Here is a 17,051-nt window from a genome sequence, read left to right as displayed (position 1 = left end):
GTATTTCTTCTGATCCCAATAAATACTGTAAAAATAAATAGTTTACTAGAAATAATAGGTAAGAATTGAAACACATAGAACCTGTATGAATTGTTCATTTTGTAGCTGTTTTTCCTTTTAACTCCCTTTGAATGGAGGAATATTTAAGTATATCTACAGTAAGACTATTATTTCCTAAGCTCAGTTCAAGAAATGATGGAAACTGGCTGACTCAATTGGCACTCGGCTTCTGCACTGCCAGAGGCTGGGTGTGCTGGCATGCTGGGATTAGCCTACAAGGGCTAGTTGTGATTGAAGTTCTCAGGTGATAGCCAGAATAAAATGAACCAAACAATCAACCTGAAATAAATAGTGACTTCTGGGCATGCTGTCCTTTCAGTGAGAATTGTCCTGCTGAGTGAACGTAAGCTTACGTGCTTAACTGAAGTCTTACTTTACCTTGAACCTTTAACCTCAGCGTTGAACCCTGAAAGATCTACTGCATAGCAAGTGAATAATAAAATTTTATTGCAAATGTACTGATGTTTTGAACTTCTTCCTTAACACAGATGATGAGGATGGTATGGACTGCATGGACAATGAGAGGCGGCCGCATTTCCCCCAGTTTTCCTACTCTGCAAGTGGACGAGAGTAACTTTTTTGTTCTGCTGCTTCACTGTCATCTTAGGTTTATCAGTGAAAATGATTCCTGAGCATCACCACCAGTACTAGATACTACTAAGATAGCAGGGGCACTTTCAGAGACCATTCCAAATTGAACGAGTTTCTTTCCCAAACCTACCTAAAATCCATTCTGGTTTTGCATGACATGAGATTCTCTCTACTCCGCTCTCCTGCTGTTGCTGCTTCCCACAGTCTCAGTATAATAGCAACGTCAAGAAGTTACTAATAGTTTCTTTGAAGGTAAATGACTTGACTTCAGCATTGTACACTTTGTGAACGAGTAGTCATCTATTTTTCCTCACAGTGGAGGCTAAACAAAAGCCATGTCGGTCCAGAAGATGAATCAAATTGTAATTAGTCTAAATAGACCAGGCGATAACATTTTCTTGCATCTGTTTGTGCTGGCTAGAATGAGGAAACGTAGAGGTGGTGATGTACATATGCAAGGTTTCTGTTAGGCATATCATTACTTGAAGCAGGTCTCTGTCATTAACATCTGGCTGGAATTTGTTTGGGAAATGTTTGAGAGAAGGACTTAAATTGTTGATATATAAATATATATATATATATATATTATTTTTTAATTACTGTTGGATACTACAGAAGAAGCAGAAGGGCTGGGCTTACCCAGCCTGCCACTTAGAACTTCCAGGTTCATGTGCAATCATGGAGAATCGAACATTATACATGCAAGAAATGAAGGCATAAAAGCAGCGGTTGAAGTTGTTCAAGGGGTTTTAAAATTTGCACCAGATAACATCTTTTTCATGCTTTTCTCTTTCATGATATGCATCACCTCTGATGGCTGAAGAATGTAGACAGGCATAATGGTATTGCTTTTCACCAAAATGTGTGCACCAAGGTAAACAGGTGTTTGCCTTGTTTTTGAGTTTGTGAATTAGCTTCCTCTCCAGGTGTTTAACTCTGAATTTTTTTTTTTTTTTGGTTATACTGCGGTAGTATTTATTTTTAGAGATAAGGTTTGTATATGTCATGTTTGCAAATGCTGCTACATCTTAGAACAGGCTTATAGCAGTTAATTTTGTAATATATGGAAGGACTGTACAAGCTGAAGGGAATAATGCACTTTTCTCCCATGTGGAAATTTTAACAAGGCTCTGAAATTGTACATACTGCTTAGAACCAGATTTTTGTGAATGAAATACTGTCTTTTAACAGTTTGGCAGTGGAGGTGAGGATTTCCAACCTCATATGCCAAAGGGTTAAAAGTGAACAGACAAAAAAAGCTACATCTTGTGCTCCATTTAGGATAAACATAATGCAAGAGCCTGGCAGCACAAGAGAAAATGTCTGTTCTATATGAAGGAATTGCATTTGAACAACAAGACCACAGTGATTACAAGAAAAGCACTTTATTTTAACAATTAAAATAGTAAATTTCTGGGATCAGCTGTTCTCAAGGAAGATTTGCCCTCAACCAAAAGAGTCCTAAAACCCAGGAGGTTCTGTGTAACCGTGGTACCTGACTGACTGAATTTCAAACATCGCAGCAAACGTTCCACTGGTAGGGAAACGTCTTTCCATTTCCGAAGATCTGTATCTAACAGAACATGTGCATAAACTTTAGCTTTGATCTTCAGCAATGATAATCTTAATAATAAACCCTTTGGTGCTAGGAGCTGGGGCGTGACGCGGCGCAGCGGCAGCGCGCGCGCAGCCTTGCAGGCGACTTCGGGAACCCCCGACTCCGTGGGATTATCATTGGAAGTATCTCTGCGTTCAGCTCTTGTTAGCTCCCACAAAGACTGTGATATTGCAGAGTATTCCTGGTTGCGTTGTGTGAGTGAGTAGATGAGTCTGAGAGATGTTCCTACGCAGATGCCTTAGCCTCTTGATGTGGAAAGTTGAGTGCCCAAGCATAAAGCCCACTGCTGGCAGTGCATGTGCTGGGATGGTCAAGGGGTAGACGGGCATTTTAGCAAGGCAGCTAAAGACGCAGAGTAATTTAGACAATTTTTCATGTTTAGTGTTTTATCTCTAGTAATGGATGGATAATCAGATAGAAATATATCATGATGTATACTCTAACTGCATAGGATTTCATTATGTCACCCTGTAACACTAAAGACGTGTAGATGTTGTCCCTGTGCAGAGAGAGAGGAGAGCAGCAAATGTTTTGCAGGTCTGATGGTGTAGAGGTGTCTACACTGACACAGTGAGCGAGTGACTGAAATAACCAAGTACTTAACAGAAGGGCATTAATTAGTTCTCTGCAAAGGTCTTGTTCTCAGATTGAAACTATGGTGATTCAAAATCTGTGTTACATGCCTGTGTTTTCTCCCCTATGTTTTCAGCTTGTAATAGCAATAAGTTTCTTGGCACAGGGCACCTCCAGCCAGTGGCCAACTGGCTGTGGCGCTGGCCAGCAGCTCCTCGTGGCTGTGACGCCCTGTGCTTTGCTCTCCATTGTGTAGCCAGGTAGTGTGTGGTTTGCAGGAGGGGCCTGGCAGTGAACTATTTGTAAACCTTTTAAGACATCACTTTGCATTGCATTGTCTGCCTTCTGAAACATCAGTGATCCAGTTTATGATGCAGAGAGTTGGCAGCCACCTTGTGCTGCCCAGGCCTAGGGGATTCTGTCTTACCAGTGTTAGAAACAGATGACAGAGAAATGGACAAGCAGTGCTGAGAGAAACTTTAGAAGCTCTTCTTTTGCTGTCTGCAGTTGTGTTTGGATTTGGATAGGAGATGGTGGCTGGTTGTCTTGGTGAGCCTTTTGAGCACAGTACATTTCAGACCTTGACTCCAGCTTGTACTGACTTCCATGACATACAGTATGCCCTCTTGTACTGCAGCCATCTTGGAGGAAATAGGTCAATTCTGGTTGGATTTTGGCAGTTTTGCACACAGCTTCGCTTTCCACACTAATCCATCTTCCAGTACATTCCTGTTGCTTAAAGAACATTTATTCCAGTATTGTTTCACCTTTTTTTTCCATCTTTACTTGCGGCTTCCTAAAGCTGACTGTTCTTGCAGGGGCCATGTGCTTCTCCTAGAGTACAAAAGTAAGGTCTTTCCTTACTAACTGCAGGGTCTATATATTACACCTCAATGTACACACTTTGCTGCTACTGTTTGTACTGTCTACAGTAGAATTTCCTTATCTTGCTCCTGGTAGTGCATTACAGGCAAGCATGAAATGTAAAGTATTTATTTAAATAAAAACCTCTAAATTGGTAATTGAATTACCTCCCTGTAGCTTTAGAGTTTGTGACATTTCTTGACCTTGCTAGTTCTTTCATTAGATCCATGCAAGATCTAGTCATATGGTTAAGGATATCAAGCAGACACGACTACGAACCCAAGAAACCGTATTACTGTTGGTCATACTTAAACTGTTTATTTCCTTAAGTATATGACCCACAAGGATGTGAAATAACTACAAGAAACTGTTTTTGTACACTGTACATCCTTAGTATTTTTACACGTATATGATAGGGATGCACATTATTTTCCTTCGTACAGACAGCTTAAATAAAGCACTATGTCAATCTGCTACTTCTGTGTTTTTTAATGCTAATTTGTTCTGGAGGATTGTAAATATATATATATATATGTTCAAGCTTGCCACAGAGGACGTATTTTTTTATACCTGCACATTACTATTAAATATCTTAGAGGATAAAATTCTTAAGTTGTCCTGTGTCAGAGAAAGAAAAATGGAAATGAGAAGGCTATATTGCAGATTACAAAAGATTTCTCAAGTTTTGGGTTAAATATTTACTTCATATTTTAAAGTAATTTTATATAGGTTAGATGTTTCAATCCTGAAATGCACAAAGAATTTACTTAATTTCTTCTTACAAGAAAATGTACATCATTATTTTTTTATCACTGTATATATAATGATCTGTGCATGTTTAGTTACAAGTTTTATTTGCTGTGAAGTCCTAGTGATAACTGTAACTCGCTGTGACATATTTCAGATACTGGGTGAACAGTTTCAGCTTGTAAATGATTAAGTTACAGTATTGTCAAAAAAAAAGTTTTTATGACTAAGCAAAATGTATCTGTGCTTTGGACCGAGGCTGTTTCCATACAGGTGGTTCCTGTTAACTCTGTGAGATGTCTGTCACTTATAAAAGTAAATTTGGGTTATACTTTTGAAGATATGCTCCTATCAGAATGTCCACCATTCAAGTGATTTTCAGCTGAAGAAATTCTTGGCCTCATATCCCACAGCTAGACAATGTTTAGGCAAGGAGACAGAAGAAAGGGAAGGTGGGATTTGCAGGGCACTGCAGAATGGGACTCTTTGAAGCCCACCAGCCAGTCTGCAGGGCTGAGTGTCCCTACAGCAGTGGGTCATCGGGGTTTTCTGAGGGGTTTTCTGTTCTCTGACGTGAATGCTTCTCAGGAATAGAGGTGCTTCATCCAGGTCTCAGGTTTTTTCCCTTTCTTTTTTCCCTCCTTTTTTTTCCTCCCCCACCTTGAAATAGGAAAGAGCATCAGGGAAACAGCCATCCGTTAGTTCAGTGGTATCAGGATGTCAGTGACCAGGACAAAACTGCAGCAGTGACAGGACTATCTGGTCAGGCTGCATCCCGTGTTGTGGAACCACACTCTATGTGCTGACCTGGATTTGATCATCGGGTCTGATACATGTAAAATTTGTAAAACCAATCATTTAGTGCTTAAGTAGAAGCTGGGGAAGGTGGGGAGGGATATGAGACAGGTAGGCCTGGTGCTGTAATGACTATTAATTGCTACAAAGTAGAGAAACTGCTGCAGGAGAAGTTATTCCTGGTGGACTCCCAGCAACACAATAGTTGCACCTATGCCTGGGATGAGTATGAAAAACCCATTTTGAGCTATATATACTGGCAGCCCAGGACCCTTTGTTGAAACCAGGCTCGTACATGCACGTGGGTGGCTGGCAGGGGGGCCCTGCATGTGGCCACCAGAAGCCACCTGGCAGGTGAGGCAAGTCCAGAAAGGTTGAGGGTCCCGGTGTGCTCCAGGGTCTCAGTGAAGCCTAAGTGTCAGGAATAGGTGCCCGAGTTCCTTTGCACACGTAGCCTATAGGTGCTGTCTCCTATTAAAACACAGATTTATGCTGTGGAATAATAAAAAATAGTTTGCATTTTCTACATTTATAAATGTATATTCTTAACTGTGTAACCATCTATAAAGTAGTGACACTTAAAAAGCTGTCAGCCTGACTACTGTGAAAAATCCCGAGTTTGACTAGAGAGGGCTTTCCTTCAGCAGCCTTTCTTCTCCCTATAGACCTGAGGCCTTTCTCAGCACGTTCAGTGTCCAATCTGTGAAGCTGTTCAGGGAGGCAATCAGATGTGTTTGGCAGTTTTATATGGCAGGAAATTGAAATAGGGAGGAAAACTCACTTTGATGTTAGGGCTGTACCACTAATAATTCTTAAAATATAAGGGAAGGAAGGATCGTGTTCCACACCCAATGGTAATTTATTGCATGTGTTGTTACTCTTATTTTTGTTATGTTTTCTGTGTTCATGCTGGCTGAACTGGCTTTATTGCTGGGGAACTGTTCTTTGTGCTTTTTTCACCCCCTTTACCAACTACATTGAAAAAAATAGATGTAGAAACTTTTCTCTTGTGTGTGTAGTTTATCCTACACTAGATAGCAAAATATTCAGATAAATTCTTTCTAAAACAGTTGGGTTTTTGAAAAGTAACCTTAAAAACCATGAGTGCACAGTTAACCAGAAAAAAAAGCCCTCCACCTGTATCCTCCAAATGTTCTGAGTTCAATAATTTGAAATCAAGTTCAGCTGGTGCCCTGAATATGTGCTGGTGCAAAAGTCCAGTTTGACCACTTCAGTGTGGAGTCCATCACCTCTTGTAATGGCTCCTCTGTAATAATCAAGGGCTCTTTTCTCTTAAAGGCCTTGCTCAGTGAATGTTTTAAAGGGGAACCTGACCCATGGAAATTCCTCCACATTAGATGGAATATTTCTCAGTCTTCTTACGCTTTTCCGATTAGGAAGTACTTGTCGGGGCTCTCACTTTTTATATAAAAGTGACAAATATCCTGTTGAATAAAGTTCCCAGGCATATTCTAGTACTGAGTTTGTAAAAAGGAGGGCAGTGTACATGTGCAGCACTTGCAAACAGCCCCCTTCTCCCTCCTCCCCCTGCACATGCTTTCCCTTGGATTCAGAAGGACAGAACAAGGAACCTAGAGAACCTATTAGGTTTATTGATATTTCAGTCTGTAAATAATATAGGCATGTATGTTCAATTATGAAAATAGATAAAAACATTTTATAAACATTGTACAAATTATTGACATCCACACCACGTAATAGCTGTTAAAACTGGCTTGCAAGCCTAGTCTTTTCAGAAAAGTCTCAGCTGTCGTCCTAGAAAGTTTGGTAAGCTGGTAAGGCTTCAAAATATTTGTGATTCTGTAGTTAAAACCAAATAGAAACCAGCTGAAATTAGCTAGCAAGTGTGCCTGTTTTCTGCAGAGGTGTCTTGGGGTGAGCCTCAGACAAGTTTCAGCCAGGTGCAGAGCAGACCTGAAAGATAAAAGGAAGAGATGGGTAGTCTGTATGGCAGTGCCTGTGTTTCTCATTTGTGTCACGTCAGCCTGCAGGCAAGTTCTTAGAAGAGAAATAAAAACTGGTTAAGACTGCAGTAAGGCAGAGTAAACAAGTACAGTTTCAAAGCCTGTACTTCCTGTGGGCCTGCTGTCCTCACCTCTCTAAGCTCAGAAGTCTTACAGGTAGCAAGAACAAGAGATATCTGATTTCTGAAAAACAGGATCTCCATGAGCTTTTGACGTGGCTCCTGTTTAGCAGTAAATAAGTGAGCTCTTGTTTTGGGGCACGTCTAAGATCCTGCCCCTTCTCCCTTCCAAGAAGAAGATGGCAGGGTTTTGCCAGACGGTGTTTACTGTGCAGTGTTCAGCGTGTGTCTGGGGTGGGCAGCTGTAGCAAAACAGGAAACTGTTGCCTTGGTGCCAGTAGGAAACCTCTGGTGGGAAGGCTAATTTGCAGTTTTGAAGCTCTTGCATAGCTGTTGTTTGTGCTTCCTCGGTAGCACTTAAGGACTGAATTGAGCAAGACGTCAAACTATTGGAGCTGGGGGAGCTACCTCGAATTAAGCCACTGCAGTACTAAAAACTGAATTTAAGAGATGTACATGACCTCAGAAATAAAAATAAACTTTCTACTTTGGCTGGTTTTGCATTAGAAGACTGAAGGGTTTTGTTTTTTTTTCCTTCTCCCCTTGGTTGGTTAGGCTGAATTAAAGAAAATTAATGAAGCTGCAGTTCATTAAAGAATAAAAAACAGTAACATAGTGTTTTTTCCCCCCAAAATACATGCACCAACATTACCTGCTACAGTTGTGTTTGTGACCAGTACAAGGAACTATGGCAGTGGAAAGCCTTGGGGCTTAAATTCCATGTCAGTGCCTGGGTAGAGACAGCCAGAGAAAGTATACTCTGTGCTGCATTGTCCCTCAACATTAGAGTATGGGCAGAAGCTTAAAAGGACCCCAAAACCTCAACTCCTGAAGAAGCTGAACTCCTGGAAATTTCTGTTGTGGGTGTCCTTCCACATCACAATTACCCAGTGCTAATGCTTTGTGTGATGCAGAACCTCAGCCTGATTGATGAAGTGGGCAAATCTCCTGACTCCAGCCTGGCTAGAACCTCTTCACAAAGCAAGCATCAATCCTGTCAGAGTCTCTGTACCCCACTGACCCAGGGCCAAGTATTAAAGCTGTCATTTAAGGTGTGCTGTTCTCTAACAAAATGGGCACAACTGTCACTGTCACATTCAGGTAATTGGTAAACGAGTTGGTTACTGGACAGTCAGGGGTAAGGGCCTTTCCAGTCTTAGTTTCTCCTCATCCCTAGAATATTTTGGTTTCCGGTGCACAGAACGTTGCAGCACACAGTGCCCAGGTTCCTCTGGCACTCCCTCCTTACCTCAGTGGCATCTGCTTTAAGGGGCTGGTTGGGTATTAGATGTACAAGTTGGAAGGGTGCATAGGAGGGGAACCACAGATGCCTGACTGGTTTATTTTATTCCTGCCAGCAATACTGGGAGGAGGGAAGAGCAACTGACTTCCTGTTTGATTAGAAAGCACTCAGGTGGCTTCAGTGCCTCAATCCTCCATTGCATGGCTGTAAAACCCAAGGTGGAACTCCAAGGAGGGCCAGGCTCAACTCCTCAGCTGGTGCCCAGCTTCGTCCAGTAGCCAGACACTGGATGGGATGTACAGGACTCCCACAGCTGCAGATGCACAAACACTGAGGAGCTGAATACTTAAAGCCTCATGTCAGGGCAGTCAAACATCAAACAGAGGTCTATCTTTATCCCTTCCTGTCACGGTTTAACTTGCATCACTTCTGATTAAACTCCATCCAAGCAGAAGTGAAGATTTTCATCTGCTTAAAAAAGCCCACAACAACATCCACCAACCCCATCTGTGGACTGTCACTGGTTGTTACAAACACCTGGCAGAGGCACCATCTTTGTGCAGTAAGACTACACTAATACAAAAGCTCTCTCCTAATAACCAAAGCAATCTTCAGGTCTCCTGAGGTTGAAGGCCATGTAAGGATCAGCTCGAATCACTTTTGACAGCAGAGATTGATGATCTACCTGTTTGCTGGAAATAAGGCTCCCCCTTCTGTAATACATAGTAAAAAATAAAAAGCAAACAGAACACTTGGGAACACTGCTGCATTAACCACTGGGGCCTCACTGAAAATTCCTGCTGACACAAGAAAGGAAAAAACCCCTGCTCCAGAGCAGCTGTAATTCTGACAGTGCCTCCTGCTGAGCGACTGGGGCGAGGACGGGAACACAGGCACGGGTGAGTGTACTTTAACTTCCTTCTAGCAGAAGGGTGATCAGCTCACAGACACGCTCACTGTGACAAAGACATCTGCAAGGAGGGAGGAGAGAGCTTTAGTGGCTCAGCCATACGGAGAGCACAGGGAGAGTGCGGGTTCCTGGCCAGGGAGAGGCTGGCTTGCATCAGGAGATCTTCACGGGGAAGTCAGAGCAGCAGCACAGGACGACAGCCCTTGCTGGAAGTAATCCTCAAGGTCCAAATCCTACCCGTCTGTGCTCTCACTGGCTCAGCTGGCCAGCAACCCCTTCTGGCAGCCTGGGGCTGTGAGTGGATTATCCACCGGGACAAATACTTATTTCTGTCAAACTGATGGACACCAAGGCAGATCAGGCAAGAGAGAGGCATCCCAGCTCCCACAAATACACTCATGCCTGGTGGGGGGTGCTGAGGTTTCTCTGTTTAGATGATTGTTTGCTTTCTGTGCACATTTATTTAGTATTCTCTATTTCCTACCTATGTAGGAAGGCAATTAAATATCTCTTATCCTCCTGCCTTAGGGTGAGTTCCACTATACAAGAGACTTTCAAAGGTAGAAATTCCAAACCTGAGTGTTCCAAAAACTTTCAAAATGAGAGGTGTAAATCCCACAATTAAAATTTGATTACCTTTACAAGGTCCTGAATATGCTCATATAGCCTGTAAAGGAATGCAGCATTACAGCAGGATCAGGTACTTTTCTGATTTCTTTTCCTTTAAAACTCCGAATTTTCCTCACAGTACCAAATGAGTTTTCCAAGAAAAACAGGCTCTCAACACACCGGACTGTAGCTGAATTTAAAGATCTTCTTTTTCTTTCTGCTGTCCTTTCCCCCCATACAACAAACGTAACACTAGAAATAAAAACTACATTGGAAGTAATCTGACTTTTGAAAACAGATTCTATCAAGGCTTAGGGCTTGGTAGGTCAGCTAGATTCAAGTAAATGATGCAATTTTAAATTCTTTAAACTTTAAAAGTTTAGTAACTCTTACAAGGCAGTAGGAACACCTATAGCTATTTTGCGCTACTGTAACACAACAGCACTGCTCCAAATACAAATATCTAGATAATGTTTCTTTCAATGATACACTAACTGTTATGATTTATTACAAAACCAATTGCAGCCTTTCTGAAAATACAGGGATGATTCAAGCTTCCTCAGACAGAAAATACTGGAAGCAACAAAACTAAGCATTCCAAATCAAAAGGCAAACACCTAGTGACTATCGAGACAAAAATACCTGGGTTAAATCTGAAATCTTCCAGAAGTTTCCACCTAGCAAAGACTTGTACATCCCCCTTTCCCTTCAACTTACATATTTAGGATTTTTTTTTATTCTATTAGGTAAACTTGTCTTTGCTATTGAGTGCTTGTTCTTAAATTTTTAAGTGCTTAAAGAGAAAAAAAAAATCAAAGCACAAAAAGCTTCAACAGTTTCAAACCCAAAAATGTTTCAAACACTTCCTTCTTCCTTTTGTGTTTGCCAGATTCAACTCACATCTGCAAATAGTTTTAGTCTGCTCTCCTTTCCTTTCCCCCCACTCTATATATAGGATATAGAAAAAAAATACCTACTTCTGCTCATTTCTCTTTATCCATCCAGGTTTTTACTTCATTCCATCTGTGTCCTGTTTGAGATCTGCATCCCATTTTTTTCCCTGAAATATGCAACTGCAGTTACTAGAGGCTCATGTTCCAAGATACAATAGCACATTTAGCTTAGTGTATTTTACATCATCTTTAAAAGATTAGGTAATGGTTGATTGCTTCCACCTCCCCCCCCCCCTCACAAAAGAACCTCCAAAATCTTTGCTAATTATAAAGGACAACTGTTGGACAATACAGTAAAATGTGGAATATGAGGTCACTTTAATCTTTGATCAACATTAACTATGTAGTTGTTTGGTTTCAGTATTTCTATGCTAACTACAGGCATCTTTCTGCAAAGAGCTTCCATTTATGGTGAACTGTTTCTCAGTTTCCTTAAAACAATTGTCTGATATTCCCAGCAGCTCTTTTGGGCTGAATTCCAGTTCCCAAAGAACCACCATTGCTTTAAATATCTGCACATAGATTTTTAGGGCTCATTCTGTAATAATGTTTTCTATCATTCTTCTTTTCTGAGTGTTCTCAACTTAAAAAGTATCCTCTGGAGTACAATTAACCTGTTATGAACATAAAGAAGGCAGCTTTTGCCAGTCAAGTATTGATAGAAATTTAATATTTGAATGATTTTTTTCCTCTTTAGTATGATTTTTGTACTTCTGCCCAACTCCATAAAAACACAATCACCTCCAGATAAAATAGATTATCAATAACAAAATCCCTGTGGACCATGTAAAAGCTGTTCATATTACCAGGACTGCTTTTCTGAAAGCAGAAATTTTAATTTATTTTGGGAACAACCACCTCCTTAACCTCTCTTATAGAGAGAACACTATGGTTACCCTAAAATTTGCCAGTAGTTACTACATGCTAGTTTGTCTACTAGGACAGGAAGTCCTGTAAAACCAAACACATGGACATGATTAGGGGCTTAACAAAGTATGGATTTTATTCTCCTAGGTTAAACATTTACTGACTTCTACAGATAAAAAGCCTACAAAAATAGTATGATTTAAGTACTTTAAAGTTCTAAGCCAATTCATGTTCTGTTTACTGCTAGGTGTGCTACTAGACTAAATTTCCTACACTGAATGTCCTTTGTTACCATGTTAAGCAAGCTCCAGCTATCCTGGGCAAACTCATGAGTTTGAAAGTTAGAAAGCATTCTAATTTGCTTTGTGACTGAGTAAATACACTAAATCAACCTTGAGTTTGATGATCTGATAGTTTTACTGAAAACCTTATTCTGTGCTTGTTAGTTCTCTTCCTTTTTGTGAAAAAAAAGTGAAAGAAGAAAAAAGAAAAAACCCAGCCCCGCAGTCTTCTCCCTTATTTCCAAAGCACTTACTGGCCAAAGAACAGTGGCCAAAACAAAAAAAGCCAGAACAGCCCGTAAGAAGCCACAGCTTCCTAGGGACCACTGGAAGCAACAATCAGAACTGCTGGTGAAGCAGTGCTGTGATTAGTGCTCAGGCAAGATTGATTGTACATTCACCATTTCACATTTGGGTGCATGAATCACAGAATATCTTGAGTTGAAAGAGACCCATTGGGGTCATCAAAGCTCAACTAGTGGCTCTGCCCAGGACAATCCCAAGAGTCTCATCATGAGTGGTCATTGAGAGGCCAAGAAAACCACCAACTTTTAAAAATAAGGAGAAAAAAATCTTGAAATGATAGAAGGACTTTAGTCTGACAAATGGCAGCAAAACCTCTAAGCAATTATCAATATCAAGTAACTGTTTAAACATTAATGATGTTACAGAACAGATTTCCTTTTTCTCTGAAAAAGTAACACAAAAATCTTCAGATAAGAAGCTAAGAACTGTCATTGAGAATAACTTCTGCTTTTTTATTGTCACTTCAAAACACTTTTTTTCATTTAGTTTTGATTTAAGTAAAAGTCAGGTTCAGCTAACTTTCCAACTGTGTGAATTTTTATTTCATTTTTTATAAGGTAATGCTGTATTTAAAAGAACAACAGCAACAAAATCCAGCAGTTGAAATCAGACTGCTGGCAGATTTCTCTGCTAAAGCTGCAGAATATTCCCATTAGACTTTCTTTTCTTTTGGCACAGTACCTGTGTTCGCAGAAACTGCACCTCTTCCGTAAGCAGGTGCTTCTCTTTGAAGAGCTGATTCTGTTTGTTGAGCAACTCCACTAACTGCTGGGCAGTGACCTGGCAGTGCTTGTCAAGCTGCTGTAACCTGGAAAAGAAATAGATAAAAAGGTTGCAGAGCATCTGAAGTTGGAGTTCACGGAAGAAGCTTTGATCTTTGCACTGCTGGTGGCAGCGCCCAGCATTCAGGCTGGTGGTTGGGCTGAGACTAAAGTATTACTCCTAGGATGGGCTTTAAATGTATTTTCATACTTTAAATTAGCACTTTAAAGGTTCACACTTTTAATTTAGAAGCTTTATGAGGACATGACAGCAAATCTGCTTTGCTGTGACATCAGTAAAGACTGCAGGAGTGCATCCCAACACCTGTAGCTAAGCAAGCTGCACACTCTGTAACTGCTTCAGTAACTGTCTTCTTGAAAGATGCAGTAGCCCAGATTATAAAACCAAATACCCAAATTCCCTGACAAACTGGACCTGAAGTGACAAAAACTTCTGTTTTCTGTCCACTGCTCTTTGCAAGCTGGTCAATGTCCAAAACTCATTACAGAACATAGCACTTATTTCAACTCAGCTTAGTGTTAATTAAGCATGTCGGCATTGATCCTTTAACAGTCTAACAGGGATTCCTGGGGAAAGATGTAAAGAGCCCATCATTCCAAAGGCCCTCCTCATCAGGGGCTGCAAAACAGAGGGAAAAAGCTGGCAGGTATCAGAAGAAACATGCAGAGGCTTTCTGCTTACACTGGAAGAACAAGTGCCTGAGTTGGGACAACAGTAAGACGGGTCAACTGCACATTTATTTCTTTAATCACTAAAGCAGGTATCACTTGTTATTTCTCCGGTGACTGTTTATTACTCCTGGCATCCAGTCAGAAGCAATTTCCAACTAATGTGAATTTTACATCAGAACAGTATTTTTTAGTACATAATCACAGGTAGCCCATGCAAATTTCAGAAATATGACTGGACACAAGCCCTAGTGCGCTCTATTGTGAAGCTCTATGTCCTTTCAAATAAACTGCTGTAAGTGGAAAAGTCTTTAACTATGGAAATAATCAATTACACTTTTCTGCTTGTAACTTCACCATGCAGTGTTACATTTAGACTGTCGCATCGAGCAGAGGGAGAAAGATGACACAGGCACTGAGCTGGGTTTGACCAGCAGGTCACAACTTTACCTTTATCATCCGTATCTCCAGTGCTTGATTACCGATTTAATAACATACTGATCTACAACTCTGGGCCACAATGGATGAAAAGGGTGCAGGTCTAGTCAGTGCAGATCTGGATCTATGAATTACCAAATTCTGTTTGCCAGTCTGCTCTCCCAAAACTGCTGCCAAGCTGGCCCTTGGTCCACACACTGGGACTCCCAGCCTGCTCTGCTGCATTCAGCTCCTGAGGACAGGCTCTGGGCCCTCTCACAGTATCTGCTATTACGTGTGACATGTGCAGCACAGCCACACATTCCCATATGCATTGTATCTGGCCTGCCTGCTGATCTCGTAAATGATTCAAGATGAGAAATGAACAGCTCCACCCACATTCACTGTACTTCCCATATGTTACAACTGCACATCGATGCCTGCCATCATTTTTACAACTGGGTGACAGAACCTTCTGCACATTTTGCTAATATGAGTGAGGGAGGTTGCACGGTCGCCACGTTCACTTTGGCAACAGCACCTACCAGGCAAATGTACTGTGTCCTGAGCATCGGAGTGACCACTGTGTCCCTCCTGTCTAAATGAGGTAATTTTTCCACCAAAGTGGCAAGATCTGTCCAGTTGGGATGGCATGCAGCTGCTCCCCTTTGGGCCTGGCTGTGTTGGAGGACAGGAACTGACTCCATGCTCTGCCATGTTACTTCAAGGTACAAGGTGAAAATGTAGCTCTTGAACCACGTTACCATGTTTGCCCTACCCACAGGACAGCCTGGCACTAAGGAGAAAGCTCCCAGTCAGTAGTAATAACAATACCCAATAATAACAGTACCCTCCAAATAATTTCCCATTAACCACTTCAAACAAAAATCCCTATTTCTATATGGAGGCAAGAAAGACACAGTTCCATGAGATGAGTGGTTCCACAGAAAGAGAACACAACTGGATCACAACTGCTCTGACTCTCAGTACTTGGAACTCATAGGCAGCTTTATGTTAGAATGGCTCCAACCTACCTTGCTTTTTTGTGGAATTACAACATGCAGAAGACTTCACATGGCAGTGAAATTTGGACCTGAGACTAGGCTATACCCCTGGCTGTCCAGAAATGAAGTGAAAAGTGATAGACAGGGTTTGTTACATTTTGACAGCTATGGCTAGACAGTCACTGCAAGACCCTGCAGAAATGAGGTGAAAAATCAAACACAAAGGAGAGCTTTGGCATCAAGGTGAATTCCACCTGCAGAATAAACTTCCATTGCATCCAACACCCCAAATCTGTACTAGCACCTACCATGTTACACTTCCCCTTATGCGTGGCCTACAGATTAAAACCAAAAGCTGCTTTCTTTTCTGTAACAACACATAGCTAAAGTGGGGGCACCCGCAGGACTCAGAACAGACCTGGGAGACTCAGACCCATTAATCCACAGGCAATCCACAATAAATGTAAAAGCTGACATAACCCGTCAGCCCTCCTCTGGGTTTTAATATTGATTTGAAGGAAATTAATATGCAAGGATCTGTGGGCAGTACCAGTACCCATTCACCTTGCAGTGGGTATCAGTCAGTCCTTGACATAGTAGAGGCATTAAAAGGTTATTTACTCTTTCAGCATAGTCAGGTTACCGATGTAAAACGTTTTCACTTTACTCCACGGAGCTGGATTTGCTGAAATGGCGTGATTGGATTGCAGCAACCTGCAGCAGCTAAATCACCAAATCCAATAATCATGCTGCATTTACTGGCACACATCTTAATTAGGTTTTAATACAAGTAATCTGATAACTACTTCTGGCCAGCCAGAGCGGAGCTGTCAGTGCTGAAAGGGCTGTTGTTGAGCGGCTCGGCCAGCGCGCTGCCGTGGCTGCCTCCCCGCTGCCCCTGCTGAAGCCCCCCATCTGCCAGTTGCCATGGTAACACACTCCAGCCCATCACCCCAGCAGTGGGTGCTGTGACCCTCAGGCACCCCATGGCAAGGGCTGGGGCATCAGCCACCCAGGGGACCACCAGCCACACAGGGGGGCCACCAGCACTGGGGCCACATCTCTGTGGGTGACGGGGGGTGCTGGGCCTGGCTCCTGCTGCCCCCCAGAGTGACCAAAGCCCAGCACAACCAGCACAGGCCACTGTGCAGCAAACTCCCTTTAAAATGCATTTGTCCTGTCAGGGCAAGAGTGTCAAGCTATGAGTTTCTAAGGTTGCTCCTGCATTGCTCATTTTGCCTGATGATCAGGGGTGGTTCCTGGTTCTGAGTAGAGAAACCAAAGACCACACTGGAGACCTCTGCCATGCTGCAGAGATGCAGCTGAAGGGTGATCACTATGGTGATCACACTTAGTTCCTGACACAGAAAGATCAGGCACTATCTGAGGTCATATCCTGCTGAATGCAAGTCAGTGATCAGGCTTGCTTTGCCTATATGACGATCTTGGTGCCAGACTGGCTGCCATCAAAGAGTTAAGGTGTATGGCTGGTGCTCATGGTGAGCTTGTTTCTGCAGCCACAACTGCCCCAGCTGCTGTCACCCCCCACCCATCTCATGGGCATGGTAGGACAGGTCTCCTCTGCTTTCTTTCCACCTCAACTCTGCTATGTTTCTGTCTTCCCTTTTCATAGCTGAAGTGATGTTGCTGTTTTCATT

General features: G+C 42.0%; 2 protein-coding genes across 8 annotated transcripts in view; one reads left to right on the top strand and one right to left on the bottom strand.

Annotated features, from left to right (window-relative positions):
- Window positions 1-7,861, top strand: part of AKT3 (AKT serine/threonine kinase 3) — a 153,017-nt gene extending 145,156 nt beyond the window's left edge. For 3 of the 4 annotated variants that reach the window (XM_059841462.1, XM_059841461.1, XM_059841464.1), the window contains exon 14: window positions 549-7,861. In XM_059841462.1, the coding sequence (XP_059697445.1) occupies window positions 549-634 (86 nt within the window). In that variant the 3' untranslated portion in view covers window positions 635-7,861. The remainder of the gene's footprint in view (window positions 1-548) is intronic. The other variant, XM_059841463.1, reaches the window with a different exon arrangement.
- SDCCAG8 (SHH signaling and ciliogenesis regulator SDCCAG8) overlaps window positions 6,842-17,051 on the bottom strand; it is a 104,703-nt gene continuing 94,493 nt past the window's right edge. For all 4 annotated transcript variants that reach the window (XM_059841460.1, XM_059841459.1, XM_059841458.1 and 1 more), the window contains exons 17-19: window positions 13,203-13,329; window positions 11,092-11,174; window positions 6,842-7,183 (exon numbers count right to left, since the gene is read on the bottom strand). In XM_059841460.1, the coding sequence (XP_059697443.1) occupies window positions 11,124-11,174; window positions 13,203-13,329 (178 nt within the window). In that variant the 3' untranslated portion in view covers window positions 6,842-7,183; window positions 11,092-11,123. The remainder of the gene's footprint in view (window positions 7,184-11,091; window positions 11,175-13,202; window positions 13,330-17,051) is intronic.

Source organism: Haemorhous mexicanus, chromosome 3 (genome assembly GCF_027477595.1).
Source record: "Haemorhous mexicanus isolate bHaeMex1 chromosome 3, bHaeMex1.pri, whole genome shotgun sequence".
NCBI lineage: Eukaryota > Metazoa > Chordata > Aves > Passeriformes > Fringillidae > Haemorhous > Haemorhous mexicanus.
This window is presented reverse-complemented; position numbering and strand designations above follow the sequence as displayed.